Source organism: Cavia porcellus, unplaced genomic scaffold, assembly GCF_034190915.1.
Source record: "Cavia porcellus strain 051 isolate PalLab524CR breed Dunkin Hartley unplaced genomic scaffold, mCavPor4.1 scaffold_1, whole genome shotgun sequence".
In the NCBI taxonomy this organism is placed as follows: Eukaryota; Metazoa; Chordata; class Mammalia; order Rodentia; family Caviidae; genus Cavia; species Cavia porcellus.
Window position 1 is genome coordinate 27,694,969 of NW_026947484.1, and position 19,996 is coordinate 27,714,964.

The window sequence follows — 19,996 nt, forward strand, 5'->3', positions numbered from 1 at the left end:
TATAAAATTAATGAACAAAATTAATAAAATAAACTGCTTTTAAAATACTATAGAAATGAAATAAGGCTTGTTACAGACCTTCTTGGCTTATTCTTGAGTAAGGATCACTTGCAACTATATACAGAATACGCAGAAGCTGAAGAACATCTTCTACTCCACAAGAGCTCTGTCCATTGCCTGCTTTGGCCTGAGGTTGTTCTTTTGTCAGATTAAGAATATCACTATTCTGAAGAGTAGAAATGGCCCCCTGATTTAATCCAGACTTTGTTCCATGCTCACAAAAATCCTGAAGACATAATAAGTGAAGTTCGATGTTAACTAAATTTTTAAGAATGCCTTATGTCATTCTGTTGGTATTACTTTGAAAAGGTTGCAATTTTTCATACAATTGCCTCCTTTTGAAATATAAACACAGTATCACAAAAGATGCACACAAACATCAATGTGTTACATAAACCATTAAAAATGCCAAATAAAACCATTAAAATCTCCAGTTAAAGAAGTCTATACTGAGATCCAATACTACAAACCATATTTGAAATTTTTGCAATTTACACAAGTTCATTTTTTATAAATGTTTTAATATACCTCTCTGCTTTTTAAGCTGATGCATGTATGTGTGGTGCTGGAAAACAAACACAAAACCTCGCGCATCTTAAGCAAGCGCTCTATTGTTGAGCTACAACTATAGCCTCTAAAGAAGCTTTTAAAGCTACAAAACAAAGCACAAAGCCATTCCCATTCGAAAGTTTTTTGATATCAATATATACCTTATACGCAGCTATGAGCTGAGAACAATTTCTGTTTTTTCTAATACTTTTATTAGTGCCAGTTAATTTCCAGTGGCGCAGGAAAGCGGCGTCTGCATTCTTCTGCAGATAGGTTATCAAGTCATTCTTTGGTAATTCATCAGTGCCAAGGTACTGTTCCACATGCTCTATAGACCAGCAGCCCTATAACAGGAAAAACCAAATGTTGGCCTTTCCCACATATAAAGTCTGTAATATTTCACATGCATTATTACATGACAGAGCTTTAAGATCATGCATATAACCTAAAGAATTCCAGTTAGTCATTTTTCCCCTCAGAGTTCAAATGCAGCAGTGTTAGCTTTTCCTTTCTTTTTTACTAGGAGTTAAGAATAAGAACCATGGGGCTGGGGATTTAGCTCAGCGGCATAAGCACCTGCCTTGCAAGCAGGCAGTCGTGAGTTCGATCCCTGGTACCAGTAAAAAGGGAAAAGACAAAAAAAAAAAAAAAAAAAGAATAAGAACCATGTCTAAAAATAACTTACCGTTTTCCCATTTTCTTTTTCTTTGTCAGAATCTTTCATTTCTCTGTATATGATTCTAAACATAAAGACATTATTAGAGTTAATTCATAAATCAAATGATTTGTAGTCACTTCTATTAAGGCTCTAACTCTTTAAAAAATATATGAATGGTATCATTCACTAGAAACATGCTGCATTAAACACTGACCTCTAAAGCTTTTTTTTCAAGTATTGTGATGGAACTCAGGGGCCTTGTATATGCTTAGGCAAGTACTCTATCACTCAGTTATACCCCCAGCACTCTCTATTTTATTCTGAGTCAGGATTAGATATCCAGGATAGGTTCTAACTTGTGATCCTCCTGGAAAGCTAAGATTTCAAGTGTGTGCCACCAGCTTCAAGAAAAATTTTTAAGAAAAAGTAATCTGTTAAATAAAAAGCAGAAACCATATTCCCATTATGATTTATAAATTTAGCACTTTTACAAAAAAAGTACTCATCAAATCTAGAACTTTTAAAGATACCAAAAATGTTTTATATTATATACCAAGTTTTATGACATTCGTATATTGTTGTAAAAGCAAAATGACATTCATTCATTGTTATAAAAATAAAACGAGATAGTTTTTTTGTGTGTCTACCTGAAAAGAAGAACAAGAATAACAAAGATCAGGAGTGCTTACATTCACATAAGGGATTGAAATAAATTTTTAAAATCTAATAAAATCTAATAAAGGGACTAGGGATATAATTAGCAGCACAGTGCCTGCCTGGCACGCATGAGTTTGATTCCTGATATTAAAAATAAAAAAACTGAAGGGAAGGAGAATGATTATTATCTTCTATTTCAAAAGGACTTACATTACCACTGGATATTATATAGGTTTATCAATGATGTTAACAGACCATAAGAAAACACATGTAAGTTACAAGAATTATTATTATTATTATTTTTTGTCTTTTTCCTTTTTATTGGTACTGGGGATCGAACTCACAACTGCTTGCTTGCAAGGCAGGCACTTATGCCGCTGAGCTAAACCTCCAGCCCCTCAAAAATTATTATTAAAAATAAATTATTCTTTACATTATTATCATGAGTGATTACTTTATTATACTTTTTTTTTTGTAGTATGGAGATTGAAAACAGAGCTTTCACACTGAGCTACATGTCCAGCTCCTTTTTATTTTGTACTGGGACAGGAACTTACTAAGTTTTTAAATTACACAGGTGAGCTCAAATTTAAGATTCCTATGTCAGGGGCCGGGGATTTAGCTCAGTGGTGTAAAGCGCCTGCCTGGCAAGCACAAGGTCGTGAGTTCAGTCCCTGGTACAAAAACAAAACAAAACCAAACAAAACAAATCCTCTAAGTCAGTCTCCCATAGTGCCAGGATTACAGGTTTGCACCATTAAGTCTGCTTTAAGTAATACTGAGCACTTACTACATCCCTGAAAGTACTGAAAACTCTTTACTTATATTAATTTATCAACTCCCCACAACTACTCTCATTTTACAGATTACAGATGAGACACAAAAATGTTAAATATGCCCAACATTTATATTTGATAATATAAATATTTGATAATTATTTGTTAATGAACAAAGAGAATAAATTTAGCACATATATTCCAAATAAAGAAGCAAACAGAAAACAGGACTTTTACACAATCCTGATCAGAGTTCAAATGGCATTCTTTTCAACAATTAATACTATCAGGGCCGGGGATTTAGCTCAATGGCGTAAGCGCCTGCCTGGCAAAGGCAAGGTCCTGAGTTTGATCCCTGGCACCTCAAAAAAAATAAATAAATAAATAAATAAATAAATAAATAAATAAATAAATAAAAATACTATTTCTTTCTTTTTCTTTTTTTTTAGTGCTGGGAATCAAACTCATTACCTCAAGCTTGCCAGGCAGGTGCTATGCCACTGAGCTATCTCCCCACTCAATTACTACTATCTCTAAATGTCATTCCAATTCTAAAACTTAGCCATTCTACATCAGTAAGGAGTGCTTTCATCTGCTCCAATAATCTGAACAACACTGAGCAGGAGGTTTAGCTCAGCAGCACAAGCACCTGTCTGCAACTGCAAGGTCATGAAAAAAAAAAGGTATAAACTGAAATACGAACAAACACAATGCTTCTTGGCTTATATGTTATGACAATGTCTGCTTAAAAGTTTTTTAAAAAAACAAATTAAAGTTAGAATCTCTTACGTGTATGTTGGCTCCCAAATACGTCTAAGTTTATCTGATTTCACATTGCCATTACACGATAATTGAAGCAATTTTTGTACATAGTAAAAGATGGTTGATCTGAAATTGGTGAGTGGCAATTCAACTTCACGAGTTGTTCCAAGACCTGTTACTTTCAAAGTGAGGGCTAATCGAGGTGAGGGAGTGCATTCAACTTCTTCTAAGAGCTCTGAATGAGGTGTTCCTGAAAAGTAGGAAGGCATATAAAAAATAATCATGCTAACACAACCAGTCCAGAAAAGCAAACTGTGCTAAGGAAGTAAGGCTACATGAAATCCAAAAGGTTTTGCCACACATTAGCTAAATGATGTCAGCTTCTTAAGCCTCTCCTTGTTTGAATATTTTTGGTTTGCTTTTTCCTCAAAAATGGAATTACATGTAACTTTTTAAAAGAGAAAGTGCTAGAACAGAACATATATGTATGATACAGCTCCTCTGTTTTGGAAACACATAACTACGAAAAAATACTTAGAAAACACTTTTATTAATCAGAAAACTAAATAGACTGATAATGTGTTAAGGGTTAACTCTGTTTTTATTAGCTCCTGAATCTTTGTTTCTTATCATGACAGTCATCTGAAATATTTTTTCACAAATAATATCCTACTGTACCTCTGTTACTGGACACAATTAAAGACATTTTCAATATTTTGACAACATATTTGTATATTTGTAGTCATCAATATACAGCTAATATTCTTTTTTTGTCTTTTTGAGACAGGGTCTTGCTATGCAGTTCAGGCTGGCCTTGAGCTCACTTTGTAGCCCAGGCTGGTCTCGAACTCTCAATGATCCTCCTGCCTCAGCCTCCCGAGTGCTAGGATTACAGGCATGAGCCACCACACCCGGCTCACAGCTAATATTCTTTAGTGTAAGTACTAGTGGCAAAAGTACTTCATCAGAATGTGAAAAACTGTCAAAAACCTCTACAACAGGCCTAGACCTATTTATATTCTCTACAATCCTTTTTCCTTTTACTTCCTTTCGTTTCTTTCTTCCCTCTTTTTTGTTAGGGTCTCACTACATAGCCTAAGCTGGCCTCAAAACTGCTATCCTGCTTCAGTCTCCTGAATGCTCAGACTATAAGCATGTTACCAGGCTCAATTTTAGCATACTGTGGAGGCATTAAAGACTGAATATAGGGCTTCATCTGTGTTGGGCAAGCACTTCATCATTGAGCAATATTGCCAGCCCTTTTCATAGACAGGATCTCACTAAACTATGCAGGCTAACCTAGAACTTGTGATCCTCCTGCCTCAGCTTCCTGAGTACCGAAGATTACAGGAATGTGTCACTGCAAGGGCTTTTCTGTTTATTTTGAGACAAGGTCTCCTTATGTAGTTCAGGCTGGTCTTTGAGCTCACTTAACTTGTGGAAATTCTTCTCAGTCTCTCAAGTGCAGAGATTAACTTTGTTTTTCGATACAATGTTCCCTATGTAGTTCAACCTGGTCTCAACTCACCACCCCAGGCTGGCCTTAGACTCACAGCAATCCTACTGCCTTAGTCTTCCAAGTGCTACAATTACAGGTATGCTCCAAGAAGCCTGGCCCCAAATGCTAAGATTACACCACCAGCTAGCTTTTCCTTTTTGAAGAGAATATCCTGATTCAACCTAAGTCCATCTTCACACATGAAATAGTACATTACAAAGTACACCTATATTCATATTTAACACAGGATCTATCAACTAAAAAGCACAATCCAGTCTTAACATCTTGAAGCTTCCTTTGTAAGAATTATGAACTAGTTACAGTATCTGACATCTACTGAGGCACACATCAGGCATAATAATGCCAACCCCTTTAAATTTTTTTAATCTGTTTAATCAGACGATACTGTCAAACAGACTGTCGTTCACTGTTAAGAGATGTGAAAATTTAGGATTAAGACAGTTTAGGGGACTCATCTGATATGTTAGTTTCCTATTGATGCAGTAAAATATTACCATAAATTTGGTGGTTTAAAAAACACCAATTAGTGGTCTTATCTCATAGCTCTAGAGATCAAACATCTGAAATGGATTTATAAAACTCATTCCTTCTGCAGCTCTAGGCAAAACTCTTCCCTTGCCTTTTCTTACTTCTGGATGCTATCCATATTTCTTAGCTCATGGCCTCCAAATGATTCTTAGTCACATCGCCACCTGACTACTCTGCCTTCCATTTATAAGGTCTCAGGATTATACTGGATGACGCTTGATATTCCACAATAAAGTCCCCATCATAGAAGTTTTACTTTGTTGTATCTGCAATGTCTTTGTCATACTGAGAAAACCTATACATATTTATAGGCTCCAGATGTTGGAAATCTACTCTGCCCTTAAAAAATTTTTCACTACTAGAGATTGAACCCAGGAAGCATTAAGTTATAGCCTCAACCCTGTTTTGTTATTTTTTAAATTTTAAGATAAGAGTCTCACTAAAATTATTCAAGCTGGTCTTAAACTTGCACTTCTCCTGCCTCAGCTCCCAAAATGCTCAGAGTATAGGCTGGATAACTTTAGGGAGGTGATTAAGGTACCTCTGATACCTTATAAGTTTTAAGTGATGAAGGTGTCACTCAGGCCAATTGACTCTAGAGGCTGTTAACTAAACCATCATACAAAGTGGATAGTAATTTCTTAGCAGTTTTTCTCCAGAAGAAAATAGATGGAAAAATTCCACTCTTTTACATGATGCATTAAAGATAGTGCAAACGTAGAACACAGGGTTCTTCTTTTTCTTTTTGCACACTGGAGCCTGAATGCTTCTGTACCGAGCCTGCACTTTTTACATTTTATTTTGACACACTATCTCACTAAGGATGACCCAAAATTACCTTGACTCTTTACTCATACTCCCAAAGTGCTGAGATTTTAGGCATCAGTCACTAGACCTAATTTAAAAGTTTCAAACGATGCGTGAGTTAACATGTAGTCTGCAGTTGAATGCAGGTTAGCATGCATTAGGCACTAGGTTTAACCTCCTGGATCACAAAACTAAAAAGAAAAAATTTGTAATTTGTTCCTCTAGTACATATATAAGAACTAGTAAGGGAGATTTTCAAGAAATTTTTACTTATACTCTGCTTGCAAAAGGAGCATCTTACTTTTCAAACTACATGTATTTATCTTTTGTGATATCTTTCAAAATTAAATCACAGAACTCAAATATTCTATACCTGGGGGCGGAATTTCTAGGTCAGTTGTCTGTTGGACATTAGTGCGACCAGGTCTAGGATCAAAAGCAGGAACCAATGCAGAAAACTGCCGCTTTAGCACATAATCATCATCCCATGTTCTCCGGCGTCCTCCTTTAGTTTCATATTCTTCTTCTTCCTGTTAAAATTCCATATATACTTATACATTAGGAGAAGAAAACTATTATCACCCCAAAGATGATGTGCAAAGTTCTTTATATTTCTCAATTTCCTTATTTTGCCACATTACCTCAGTACAGAATAAGCTAACATAAACATTATAGGTATACATATATTATTTAATGGTTTCAGTTTATCAAAAGCAAGTTGTATTCAGTGGTAACTATACAAATCTACAAATGTAATAATGTGAGAAAGAGCCATACACACATATTATACCAATGTCAATTCATATCTTTGATACTAAAATGAAATATGAAATTAGCCACTTAAGGGCTAGGGATGTAGCTCAGCAGTGCAGCGCAGGCCTGGCAAGCGTGAGGCCCTGAGTTTGATTCCCAGTACCAAAAAAGAAAGCAGTTTAAAAAAAACAAAAAAAGCCTCGTTTAAAAAAAGAAATTGGCCACCTGGAAAAATTGGATAAAGGACATGTAAGACCTTTCAGTGATATGTTTAAAACTTTCTATGGGGCTGGGGATTTAGCTCAGCGGCATAAGCGCCTGCCTTGCAAGCAGGCAGTCATGAGTTCGATCCCTGGTACCGATAAAAAATGAAAAAGATTAAAAAAAAAAAAAACAAACTTCCTATGAACTTATTATTTTAAATTAAGTTTTGTTTTGTTTTTGAAGACAAGGTCTTGTTAGGTAGCTCAAGTTGACCTCGAACTCACAGAGATTCTCCTGCCGTAGCCTCCTGAGTGATTACGTGCATGCATCACCACAGCTTTTTATGTTTTTTTACTTATAAATTTCACTTCATACTGAATTATTTACATACAAAATAGAATGCCTGAAAATTACTTTAAATTATGATACGGTAGACAGATAAAAGTACTGATAATTGTTAAGTGACATAATACTTAAGAAACACACATAATCTTAATTTGTACATCTACCTAAAATGAACTTTTTTAAAAATTTTTATACTTTTTTTTGTTTTTTCTTTTTATTGGTACCGGGGATTGAACTCACAACCGCCTACTTGCAAGGCAGGTGCTTATGCCGCTGAGCTAAATCCCCAGCCCCAAAATGAAGTTTTATAACACACTAAATCACCACTGATAGCTCTGGAATGAGAACATCTGGGTTTGCATCAAGGACCCACATTAGTGTGACTTTTAGCAATCACTTATCTGAAAACTAGTGCTAATAGTAACATTCAGAGTTCTTGAAAAAATTAAATAACACAATACGTATAAAATATTGAGAACCATGCCTATCACTTATTAGCAGTGCTGTAAGACTGCTACTGCTACATATTCTACTACCAGCACTACTACTACTACTACTGCGACAATGATGAATACTTACTATATGTTCACTGTTACCCAAGGGCCAAAATGAAGGGGTTTCAAGTAAGTAAATGGCACTTGCATTATGCCAGAGCAATCAAGTATCCTAGTTGGAATATGGAACCCAAGGAATAGAGGAAGTTTATTTTTATGATGCTATTACCTCCCTTCCCTTTCCCTCTTCCCTACCTGTGTGCACCATGTATTGTAAGTATTTAGGCATTTTGATTGGTGCTTGCCTGTAAAAGTAAAAGTATGCAGTAGGGCCGATAAACATTACAGTATTACCTGCTCCCCAATAGGTCGGCTCCCTGCTCCAGCAGGAACTTGTGGTAGCTGTGAGGTGACGGCATGGTGTGTTACATCAGAGCGGGAGCCAGCTCGACGTTGCAGGGATGGACGTCTCAAAATCTGAAGTAAAAAAAACAATGCCAAGAGATACATGTCTAATTACTTTATTCATATATATTACCAACATTTCACCTTGCTCTGAAACTATCAATCTGTATTAATAAAAATGTCAATAAAAAGCCTTTTCTTCACTACCATCTTCAGAGAAGTTTAAAATTGAATGTTTTAATACATACATTTTATACTAATCTACTATGTAAGAAATACTAATGTGGTTTCTAAGCTACATACACTTAATGCATGTTTTAAATTTCTTTACCTCATTAATCCTAGCTTTTCAAAATTTTAGTATTAAACAGCTTTTCGGTTTTGTTTGGTTTGTTCGGCAGTAGTGGAAGATTCCACCCAGGAAGCACTGAGTTATACCTCCAGGTCCCCTTTTTACATTTTGCGACAGGGTCTCACTAAGTGTCACCTAGAAGCTAGGATCTTTCAGCCTCAGACTCCCTAATATTTGGGATTACAGGTTAGTACCAACAACTTTGGCTATATGGAGAAATGTAAAATATACAGAAGTTATAATAAAGGATATTTAAGGCACAAGTTTCAATTAGAACACAATCATAGTGGTTAAATATTGAGAGTTCTGTATCACACCATTCAAGTTTGGGTCCCTACTCTTCTACTAACTCTGATAATACGGGTAAATTTTTTTTAAAGCCTCTACTTTATTTACCTGTGTTGGAATTCATGAGAAAATACACAAATACAGCTTATAAAACAAATTAGTACTGAAAAATTCTTTTTATACTTATTACTGCAGAACTATGAAATTCTGTTGTCTTTTTTATTTTTTAATTTTTGGAGACAGGATCTTACATTCTGTAGTTCAAGCTGGCCGTGAACTCACTACATAGTCCTATGTAGCTTGAAACTTGCAGTGATCCTTCTACCTCAGCCTTCTGAGTGCTAGGATTACAGGCACGCACCACTATGCCCAGCTGTCATTTTTGTTTTTTGAGACAGGGTCTTATTATGTAGCGTGGGTTGGCCTTGAATGTAGCCCAGACTGGCCCCAAATTCGTAGCAAACATCCTAGACAGACTTCCGAGCGCTAGGATTACAAGCATGTACCACCATGCCTGGTTAAGAATTACAGAAAGTATTCTTTAAAATTACTGTAGTTGTCTATAATTTTACACACCTCTAAGACTTAAAATATCAACATGTAAACTGTAGTGTTTTTCATGCATCTCATAAATGCAAAGACTAAGAATGCCTTTCTTAGGTACATTTTTTGTACTGGTGCCACATATCCTTCCTTCGAAGTTCAATTATGACTTAGCTTTTCCTCTCTTCAATTATTAATGTCCTATCTGAAGGAAGAAAATGGGGGACTATCTCTCTACCATAACCTCCTCGTATTCTTGGTCCTCCTGATTGTCATCTTCATTCTCATCATCTTCCTCATCAGGCTCAGGCAAATCCTCATCATCATCTAGCTCAGCTAACAGAGTACTGGCACGACAGCTATCAAGAAAATCTAGAAAACAAAACCAACAACCTTATTGTCAACATGATTAACAAAGCATAGCAAGGTAACTTTGCATTTTGGGCTGTACAAGACAAAAGTAAAATTCAGAAGACTTAAGTATAAGACCATATATAATGATGCCACCCGTGTTCCACTATCACACATTTAGGATGATTTGACCATGGGCATAAGTCACAAGTATGGCAGGAAACAGCAAAGGAGAATCGTCCATAAATGATACTTGGAATCTACAAAAGCATAATATAAAGGGTCAAGTAGGTGGGTTAAGAAACAAAAACAACAACAACAAAAAGTCCCCAACAACTCTCTTGCTTCCCTCTGGATATCACAGGAAAGAAAATACTTTGGACTCATTCTACCCACAGACATATACTGAGCACTTACTGTGGGTTAAGAACTATGTCAGACACCTGATACATATAGCTATAAACAAAATAGATAATGGTCTGAGTCTCTATGAAGCCTACAGAGGACAGTAGCATCTAGCAAATAAACAAACCAATATATATGTTTAAACTATGAAAGAGCTTATAAAGGAAAACAGAATTTAAGTCAATCAGTGAGACCTGGTCTTAAGACTAACAAGGCTAACAAGCTATTCTTCATATGGACTGGGGGGTGGGTGGGTGGGGGGGCGGCAAGATGACTAATGAGATTAAAACAATATTCTACTGGACCTGAAGGGGAATAAAAACTGCTAAGGTAAGCCAGGTGTGGTGGCACATGCCTATAATCCCAGCACTTGGGAGGCTAAGGTAGGAGGATTGCTGTGAGCTCAAGAGCAGCCTGGGCTACAAAGTGAGTTTAAGGTCAGCCTGTCTCAAAAAATCAGAAAAACAAAACAACAACAATAACAACAAAAAACCCCTGCTAACACAGCCAGGCATGGTGGCACATACATCTGTAATCCAGTCACTTTAAGATGCTAAGGTAGGAAGATCACAAGTAGGAGTCCAGCCTATACAACATAATGACTGCAAGACCTATCTCCAATTAAAAAAAGAGAAAGGACTGGGGATATAGCTAAATGTGAAGGTCCTGGGTTGAATTCTTAGTACTGCAAAACAAAACAACCCTCCGAACATAATACCAGTATTAAACAAATGGAAGTGACACAATATATACCTAAAGAACATCTCAAAGATTATGATTATTTAGAAACTTGCATCTACAGATCTTTAAATCAAGTATCTTTTTATCTGATAACTACAAGACTAAATATTTAGTACCATTTACTGGGCTATATTTAATAAATTTTTAAAGCACACATTTTTTAAATACTTAAATGTTCTGAAACTGGAAATGTATTTTGCAACTAGTAGCAAGTAGGAGCTAGCTTGGCAACATTTTTAGTTTTAGTGACAAAAAATAGTGTTTACAACCAATGGGATCTTAAACTTAAATACTCTTTACAGATATGAAGGGCCATTTTTCAATTTATGTAGTGGTTCTCGTGACCATACGAAGGTGGCATGCAAAATAAACCAATTTGAACTGTAGGTTTATTTTTTTTTTTTTAAGATAGGGTACTGCTGGGCTAGGGATATAGCTCAGCGGCACAAGTGTCTACAGGAGTTCGAGTCCCAGTCCCAGTACCAAAAAACCAAATCAATAAAAGATAGGGTACTATTAAGTAACCCAGGCTGGTCTTGAACTTGTAATCCCTACTACTGTAATCTTCTGAGTGATTACATTACAGGTATACTACTTCACCACCATGTTTCACCTTTCTCTCTTTTTTTTTTTTTTTTACTACTACTAGGTAGTAAACTCAAGGCCTTTGTACTGAGCTACATTTCAGCTTTTAAAATTTTATTTTGAGAAAAAATTTGCCAAAATCACTGAATTACACAGGCTAAGTTTGAACTTGTAATCCTCCTGCCTCATCCTCCCAGAGTGCTGAGATTATCCATGTGTGCGACTATACCCAGCCAGCATGACTTATCTCTTTATGGAACATACACTCTAACTTCATGTATTGAAATGCTGTTATATGCTGCAATTTATCCAAGTAAATTTTTCTCAGTTTCCTTGTATTTTATCAGTTTATGAAGGGCAGAAAAGTTCCATATGCCATGGATTTAACATCATAAAGTCAAATGTCTCTCAACATATAGCAAAGCAAAAGTTTGCATTGTATACACCGATGTAACAAAGATCCTTCAAACTAACAATCTTATAGAATCCTTTAGTAAAATAAGAAATTTTCATCACTTAACAATTTTTAAAAGTCAAACAATAGTCCTAACTTTTTAGTACTTTTACTCACTAGTACTATCCATAGCCTTTTTGAACTTTACATGATTAGGAACTAAAGTTTCAAATTAAATAGTAACATGTATAAGGGCAAAAGTTTCTCATGAGCAATATTAATTAGAAAATGAATTTAAAAAATTTTGATATAATCATTTTGCACATACACTTAATAGACAAAACGTATTATTTCTCAGTAGAAACAGAAATACAAACATGCTAACATCAGAAAATATCAAATCAGGGCCAGGGATTTAGCTCAGTGGTATAAGTACCTGCATGGCAAGCACAAGATCATGAGTTTGATCTCTGGGACCAAAACAAACAAACAAAAAAACTAAATCAAATCAAATCAAACCTTTGGTCTGAAACAGAAGAAGCCATAGTCCCAGAAAAAGAAAAAAAAAAAGATTAAGTGAGATATTCATACAATGTGCTTAAAATATATCTCCATATAAACTTTCTTATCTTTAAAATTACCAAAAATAGGGGCTGGGGATTTAGCTCAGTGGCGTAAGCGCCTGCCTTGCAAGCAGGCTGTCGTGAGTTCGATCCCTGGTACCAATAAAAACGAAAAAGACAAAAAAAAAAAAATTTAAATAAATAAATAAATAAATAAAAATTACCAAAAATAAGCTGGATGTGGGGAGGCTGAGCCACAAAAATCGCTGGGAGTTCGAGACCAGTCTGGGCTACATAGAGAGCTCTAGGTCAGCCTGAATTGCACAGTGAGACCCTGTCTCAAAACCAAATAAAAGTACCAAAAATAATTTTCAAAAAAAGAATAGAGGGGGCCAGGTGTGGTGGAATATTCCTATAACCCCAGCCCATGGAAGGCTGAGACAGGAAGATAGCTTTGAGTTCCAGACCAGCGTGGGCTACAAAGTGAAATCAAAGCCAGCATGAACTGCCTAATGAAACCCTGTCACAAAGGACAAAAAAAGAAAAACATATCAAAAGAAAAGAGGCCTGGGGATACAACTCAGTAGAAGTCTGCTCATCTAGGATGTGTAAGGTGGTACTGGGTTGGTCCATGGAACCACCAAAAACAACAACAACAAAACCACAAATGAACAAGTAGGAATAGCCAATGTGATCAGGGATGTGTGGAAAAGGGTACTGAAATTAGAACGAAGGGTACAATCTTTTGAAAGGAAATTTAGGAATTTATCCTTAGGAAAATTATAAAGATACAATTCTACAATGCACATTCATAATAATATTTACAGGAAATTAAAAAATATAACTTACATATACAAAACAGAAAATTTATTCAACAGTAACTATACAGACAGTGAAATATTTGGCAGCTGTTTCAAATGTTGCCAAAACCTATTCCAATAATATGAAAGTATTTTTTAAATCTACTAAGTAAAAATGGCTGGTTAAAAGGATATAACCTTTTTTGTTTAAAAAAAAACACATCAAATGGTACGCAGCATCAGATTTTTAAGGCAGTTGTTGTAGATTTAATTATTTTTTGTATTTCCTGTAAAAAGTATTACTTTGGGCTTAGAATGCGGCTTGGTGACAGAACTTGCCTACACCAAAAGAGGCAAAGAATTATTTTTCAAATAAGACAAACTTTTTTTGGTCTTTTTCTTTTTTATTGGTACTGGGGATCGAACTCGCAGTGACCACACACTTGCAAGGCAGGCACTATGCCGCTGAGCTAAAACCCTAGCCCCAGACAAACATTTTAACTGAATCAAATAATAACTCTGTTTACATATGGAAGCTATGGTTATGAACTATAAAACTTTCTAAGCAAAATTTATTTATTTTAGGTACTAGGGATTGAACTCACAACCTTGCGCTTACCAGGCAAGTGCTTGAGCCACTGAGCTAAATCCCCAGCCCCAAAATTTAATTAATTTGAAAATTTCAAGTGTTACCTAACAAGGGAATTACTTCCAAAAGACCACAATAGTGTATGCTTACAAAGTTTACTAATCTATGACTCTTCACTTCATAAAGGTATCAAATATCCTTTCTTTCTTTTCTTTCTTTCTTTATTTGTATCAGGGGTCAAATTCATTATCTCACGGTGTGCTAGGAAAGCGCTGTGCCACTGAGAGCTATATTCCTGGCCCTCAAATATCTTTGTTACTATGTTCTTCATTAAAACTTCATTAGTGCTAGCACATGCCTATAATCCTAGCACCAAGACTCACCATGAGTTTGAGGCAAGCCTGGTTACATAAGCAAGTTCAAGGCTGGCCTGCACTATATATTGAAATCCTGTCTCACCCCCTCTTCTCACCAAAAACTCCTTTCATTAGTGACACAAGGAAAAAAAAGATGACATTGAAATTTCCTACGTATTTGATTTTTTTATAATCATAATTATTTATTTGGGGGGACAGGGTCTGTGTAGTTCAGGCTGGCCTTGAACTCAAGGTGAACCTCCTGCCTCAGCCTCCTAAGTACCAAAATAAGAATGCTCTGTCATACCCTTGCTCATAATTTTTAAGTCTCTCATATCAATTTTTTTCATCTCAAAGGAAGATTTCATATTTATGAGAGAAGAGAAAAATTTTTTAACCATAAATTAAAAATACCTCAGAAGAAAAACATCATAAAACACCATCTTGTCAATATTTAAATATACTTATTTTAAACTATAACTTACCATATAAGGAATACTCTGCTTCCTGTCCTGTGTCGCTCTCACTGGAGGTTGATGTGAGGCTGGTAGTTAAAGTGTTACTTAAAGACTGACCAACGGATAAAACAGTTGTGGCTGTAGCTGCATTGCTGCTGCTAGTAACACTGGATGTTGACATGGTCACTGTTGATGTGGTACCAGGTGTGGTCAAATTAGGGAAACTCTGAGCACCCATAAGAGGGGAAGCTAAAGATAAAAGTCAAGCAAATCAATGTAAATAGTAAGATAATACGAACCTTAGGAAAATTAAGATTTATATATTTAAGAGAGATCACCAAGTACTATAATGGAAAGATTGAAAAGCAACAACTTTGGGAACCCAAGTGAAATCCAACTAAAAATACTTGTTTTCAAAGCACTATTATTTTCAAAATATTAAGCCTAACTGAATGAAAATAATTCCCAATACATTTTCTAAGGGAACTACGTTGACACATTAGTAGCTTAAATTAGAATTAAATTTAATTTAGAAGCTAAATAAAAGCTGTAACCAGGGTGAAGCATTGGTTTCAATATTTAAGATTTATGTATTTCTTCATGCAACTTTCCTTAACCATTTATCATAAAAGAAAGAAAAGCAGGTATGTCACTGTTTTATCCTCTTACAACAAGAACTTTCATAGCTGATCGCAATTTTTAAAATATTATGATTCTATAGAGCTTAACTTTATATTTTTGAATCATTAAATTTGATGTAATTGTCCTTAAACATGGTTAACAATCGAGTTAAAGATCAAGGCAGAACACACTGAGCAACAGTGCATCCCTCAGAGTAGAAAAAGCATTCGGTTCCAGAAGGAAAAGCTCACTTACTTGCTGTGCTCATCACATTTCTCCCCAAAGTATTAGTGTTGTTATCACTGCTGCTTCGACTTAGATTCATGTTGTTCGTGGCATTAGTCCGTGCTATGTTTGCCACTCTCCTTACAAAACTCTCCAAGCTAGATGTTTCTCTTGAGGACAGGTTAGGTACACTTGCACTAGAGCTCATAGGGGCCCCAGCAGCCAACAAAGAACTCACTGAGAGTCTGTTACTTGCTGAAGAGCTAAGGGGTCGTTGTGAAGCTGCTTCTTTATTAGTTAATTCAGACACTGAACTAACATCAGGAGAGCTAACACTAACAATTCCCATAGATATTGCGCTAGACTCGCCAGGAGTACGAACAGAACTATCAGGACCTAGCTTCCTTTCAGCGTTTTCACTTCCCGTCTCCGCTGTTAAGGTGCTGGTGCTTGCACTGGAAGATGACCCTATTTCTGTTTGAGGGACGTTTTCAGCAGATGAAAGAACAACAATTGGTTCATGGACATCAGCTCCTGAAACTATACTGTGTTCCATTACAATTTCTGATCTCCGTTCCGTTTTGGTCGAACCCAAGCTGATGTCGCTGCTACTGGCCACGCTACACACAGAACTGCTGCTTCCTTTTCTACTTGAGGAGCCTGCAGCAGCAGATGTCTTGTCTGGACAGTTGTTTTTCACCAAGCTGCTCCATGACTGCGTTGTGCCTGAAACAGTGGATGAAACAGGTTTGGGTGATGCCACTGTATCAGGGTCGTACCCTGGTGCAAGCTTGAGGTCAAATTTTCCTTCTGCGCCCATACGGTAAGAGTTTGAGCCACCAGCATCCCAGGTGACATCAATCCAGCCTGGAAAGGGACAGGAGTTTGTGAGACCCAGCAGAAAGCAGATAGGAGCGTGTCAGACAGTAGCTCCACAAGATGGGATCAGCATTTCCATCAGTGTTGAACTTCTCTGAATTTCTACAGTTATTTAAAGTTTGTTAACTAGAATGTAAATTTTTGGATGCTAATCAATTGAAATGTTATTTGATGATATACAATTACTAGCTATCTGAAGCTATTAACTCTCGTGACAAAGATACTTAGAAAAAGAAAGATGTGCTGCATACATTTCCGGGAAACCTTTGAAATTTTTCCTTTTTTTATTTCCCTTATTTCTGAATTGCCAAATATTAGTGATATTTAAAAATAATGTAAGGGTCACGTTTATATCTATTGTATTATATTTTAAATGGAAGAATTTTAAAAAATGTTTAAAGACTGATACAAATGTTATGATACTGTAACTTCATCCAGTAAATGAAAAAAAATTTAAATTACTAAACATGACTGTGGTCAAATTATTTTCTAGGAAAAAAAAGTGCTGGCATACCATCAATTTCTTTTTCTCTCTTTCCTTTCTTTTTTTTTGTCTTTTTCCTTTTTATCAGTACCAGGCATCGAACTCACGACCACCTGCTTGTAAGGCAGGTGCTTATGCTGCTGAGCTAAATTCCCAGCCCCATACCATCAATTTCTAAGGTTAAGCTAACCCCTCTAAAATAACAGATAAAATATTCATGTATCAGGTTACTAGCTCAAATTAAACACTAAGTTAGCATTTCGGTTGTGTTCTCAAAGTTCAGTGGTTACTTGATTCTCTTATAAGTAAGTTCAATAAATCTGAATAAACAGAAAATTTTCAAAATGAAATTTATAAAGCATGCTGAGCTCTTTTATTAGAATCAATATGCGAAAACTATTAATATGTAAAGAACTAATGACCATAGTGATATTTAATCTATATGTACTCATACTTGGAAAATGATAGTCTTTTTAAAGAAAGTAAAAAACAAAATTCCAAAATTCTAATAGCAAAGAAATAAACTACTACAAAGAAAATTACTAGAAATTTTATAATCTTTAGTGTTATAAACTATTGGAGAGAAAAACATACCTCATTAAAACATTTTCTTAAAGTATAACAAGTTTTTTAACAAGTTTTTATAAAGTTTAAACATACTTTACCCACACACCCACACAGTGTGAGCTGCAGCATATACACCCACCAACATACCCAGCCGTCCAACCACCCATACACCAGGTTCATATGTTTATGATGAAGCTCACAGGGGTGTAAGTAATATGAATCACCTGTGGGGATTATTTGCAAATGAGTTCTTTGAAAGGAAAAGTGACTGCCCCAAATCTCCAAAAGTAGCTGAGATGAGATCACTTGCTTCAAATTATTCTGTTTGCTGAAATAAACTCTGAAGAACCAACATGTAACTATCTCTCCTGCTACACAGTGAAGTATGAACAAAGGAAAAGTTCAAAAGCATAGCCCCATCCTAAATAAAAAATGAGTTTTGCATTATAATAGGTGGTCTAAAAATATACTGATAACTTCACAGCACTTAACAAAATGTATCATTTTATCTTTGTTTTACTAAAAATACAAGGGCTCATACTTTTTCTTGATCACTGAATATGTGAAGTTTAACAAAGTAGCTTTACATAATAGACATTAAATATTTATGGAATAAACATATTCTATCAATACACAGACTGGATTATATAATGTGGAAGAAAATGATATAATGTAGAAAAATATTTAAGAATTTCAATCACTAAGGTTGAGAACATTGCTTATACTGGTATCTAAAACCTCTGATGTAACTAAAAATGGGTACATACATACAATTAAGTGTTTAAAAAAAAAAAACCTATGCCAAAAGCATACATATAAAGAATAGTAAAGACTAACCATTAAAAAAATGGTTGGTTCAACTTTTAAAACTAAGAAAGCTTGGGGGCTGGAGATTTAGCTCTGAGGCATAAGCGCTTGCCTTGCAAGCAGGCAGTCGTGAGTTCAATCCCTGGTACCGATAAAAAGGAAAAAGACAAAAAAAAAAACCTAAGAAAGCTCTCTGACACAAAGGTTGTAAGCCAAAACTCAATCTCTACTTTTGTATGATCAGTAAAAACAAGCTTTCTTGAATTATATTTTCTTGCAGTTGCCCTCCCAAATGACTCCTTCCCGAGAAAGATGAAAAGCATTAACATGACCCAAACTACCCTCCTCTCATGAAGTTACTTGCCTCAAGGCTAAAACAATGAGGGCGAGACAGACTATGAATTTAAGTATTAAAATATTATTTTAAATTTCTGAGTTGAATTGATACTACTGTCATCTGAACTCGTAGTCATAAATTTTGCCAGATCTTTAACCTGCTTTGTTTGAGACAACTGAGGCTGACCTTGAACTAACTACAGCCAAGGTTGGCCTCAAACTCATGACAAACCTCTTGACTCAGCCTCCCAAGTCCTGGGATTTTAGGGGTGCACCCTCCCTCACACCCAGCATATAAACCTGCTTTGATTATAGTGATTTGCAACAATTTGTAATTAGAATTTGATGCTACAGTAATGCATCAGGTACTGTGGAAATTCAAGGAACAGAATCTTAAAGGCAAAAAAGGATTTCTTTAAATAAATGCCTTTATCATATAAAACATGAATATATTATGAAATTAAATGTTAGCTATTCTAAGCACTACCACTTCTATTATGATTTTTTTCAAGTTCTTAAACTTTTATTTGTGCAAGTTCGCAGCACATAATGACTGCATTCACGATATAGAACTGGTACATATACATGTAATAGTTCAATGCCACCTTTTCCTCTTTCTCCACCCTCTAGTCTTATAAAACCTTATAAAGTTACACATACATATAAAAATGAAAGCATCATTAAATTTTGTATTTTATTTTGGTTGAATTTTGAGATGGAAAAACTCATCCCAGTGTAAGTTGAGAATAGTTTGTTTTTTAACGTAGAATGAGCTCACCATTGTTTAGGCAAATTATTTCATGATAAATCAACTCACAGTTATAAAAAAATGAGTACAGTTGCTTTGGAAGTTAATAGCAACCTATTAAATGGTAATAACGTCCTTAAAATCTGTAAGCATCAAAAGATAAATATAACTTTGATTTACATAGTAAGCCTTACTAAAGATGAAAAATTAAACTCCTCCAAAAAAGCTTATAGACTGAAACACAGAAATAATTATAATCTACTAAAAGGTCCTCTACATAACTTTGATACAGTAAAAAAATTATTTCTGATTCTTTGAGATGAACAAGAAAAAGTTCGATATATTAAAATCAAGCTCAAAAGAAACTTGAAAATAATAAACAAAGAA

General features: G+C 35.4%; 2 protein-coding genes across 10 annotated transcripts in view; one reads left to right on the forward strand and one right to left on the reverse strand.

The window, feature by feature from the left end:
• The window catches only part of Ap4s1 (adaptor related protein complex 4 subunit sigma 1), a 96,470-nt gene that overhangs the window by 63,369 nt on the left and 13,105 nt on the right, over positions 1-19,996 (forward strand). The gene's annotated exons all lie outside the window — the stretch shown is intronic.
• The window catches only part of Hectd1 (HECT domain E3 ubiquitin protein ligase 1), a 96,280-nt gene that overhangs the window by 11,661 nt on the left and 64,623 nt on the right, over positions 1-19,996 (reverse strand). For 3 of the 9 annotated variants that reach the window (XM_063260417.1, XM_063260032.1, XM_063260074.1), the window contains 9 exons: positions 15,819-16,655; positions 14,970-15,191; positions 9,939-10,072; positions 8,467-8,589; positions 6,690-6,846; positions 3,490-3,712; positions 1,295-1,349; positions 771-953; positions 79-286 (listed from right to left, as the gene is read on the reverse strand). In XM_063260417.1, coding sequence (XP_063116487.1) covers positions 79-286; positions 771-953; positions 1,295-1,349; positions 3,490-3,712; positions 6,690-6,846; positions 8,467-8,589; positions 9,939-10,072; positions 14,970-15,191; positions 15,819-16,655 — 2,142 coding nt within the window. The remainder of the gene's footprint in view (positions 1-78; positions 287-770; positions 954-1,294; positions 1,350-3,489; positions 3,713-6,689; positions 6,847-8,466; positions 8,590-9,938; positions 10,073-14,969; positions 15,192-15,818; positions 16,656-19,996) is intronic. The other 6 variants (XM_063260240.1, XM_063260182.1, XM_063260138.1 and 3 more) reach the window with 6 other exon arrangements.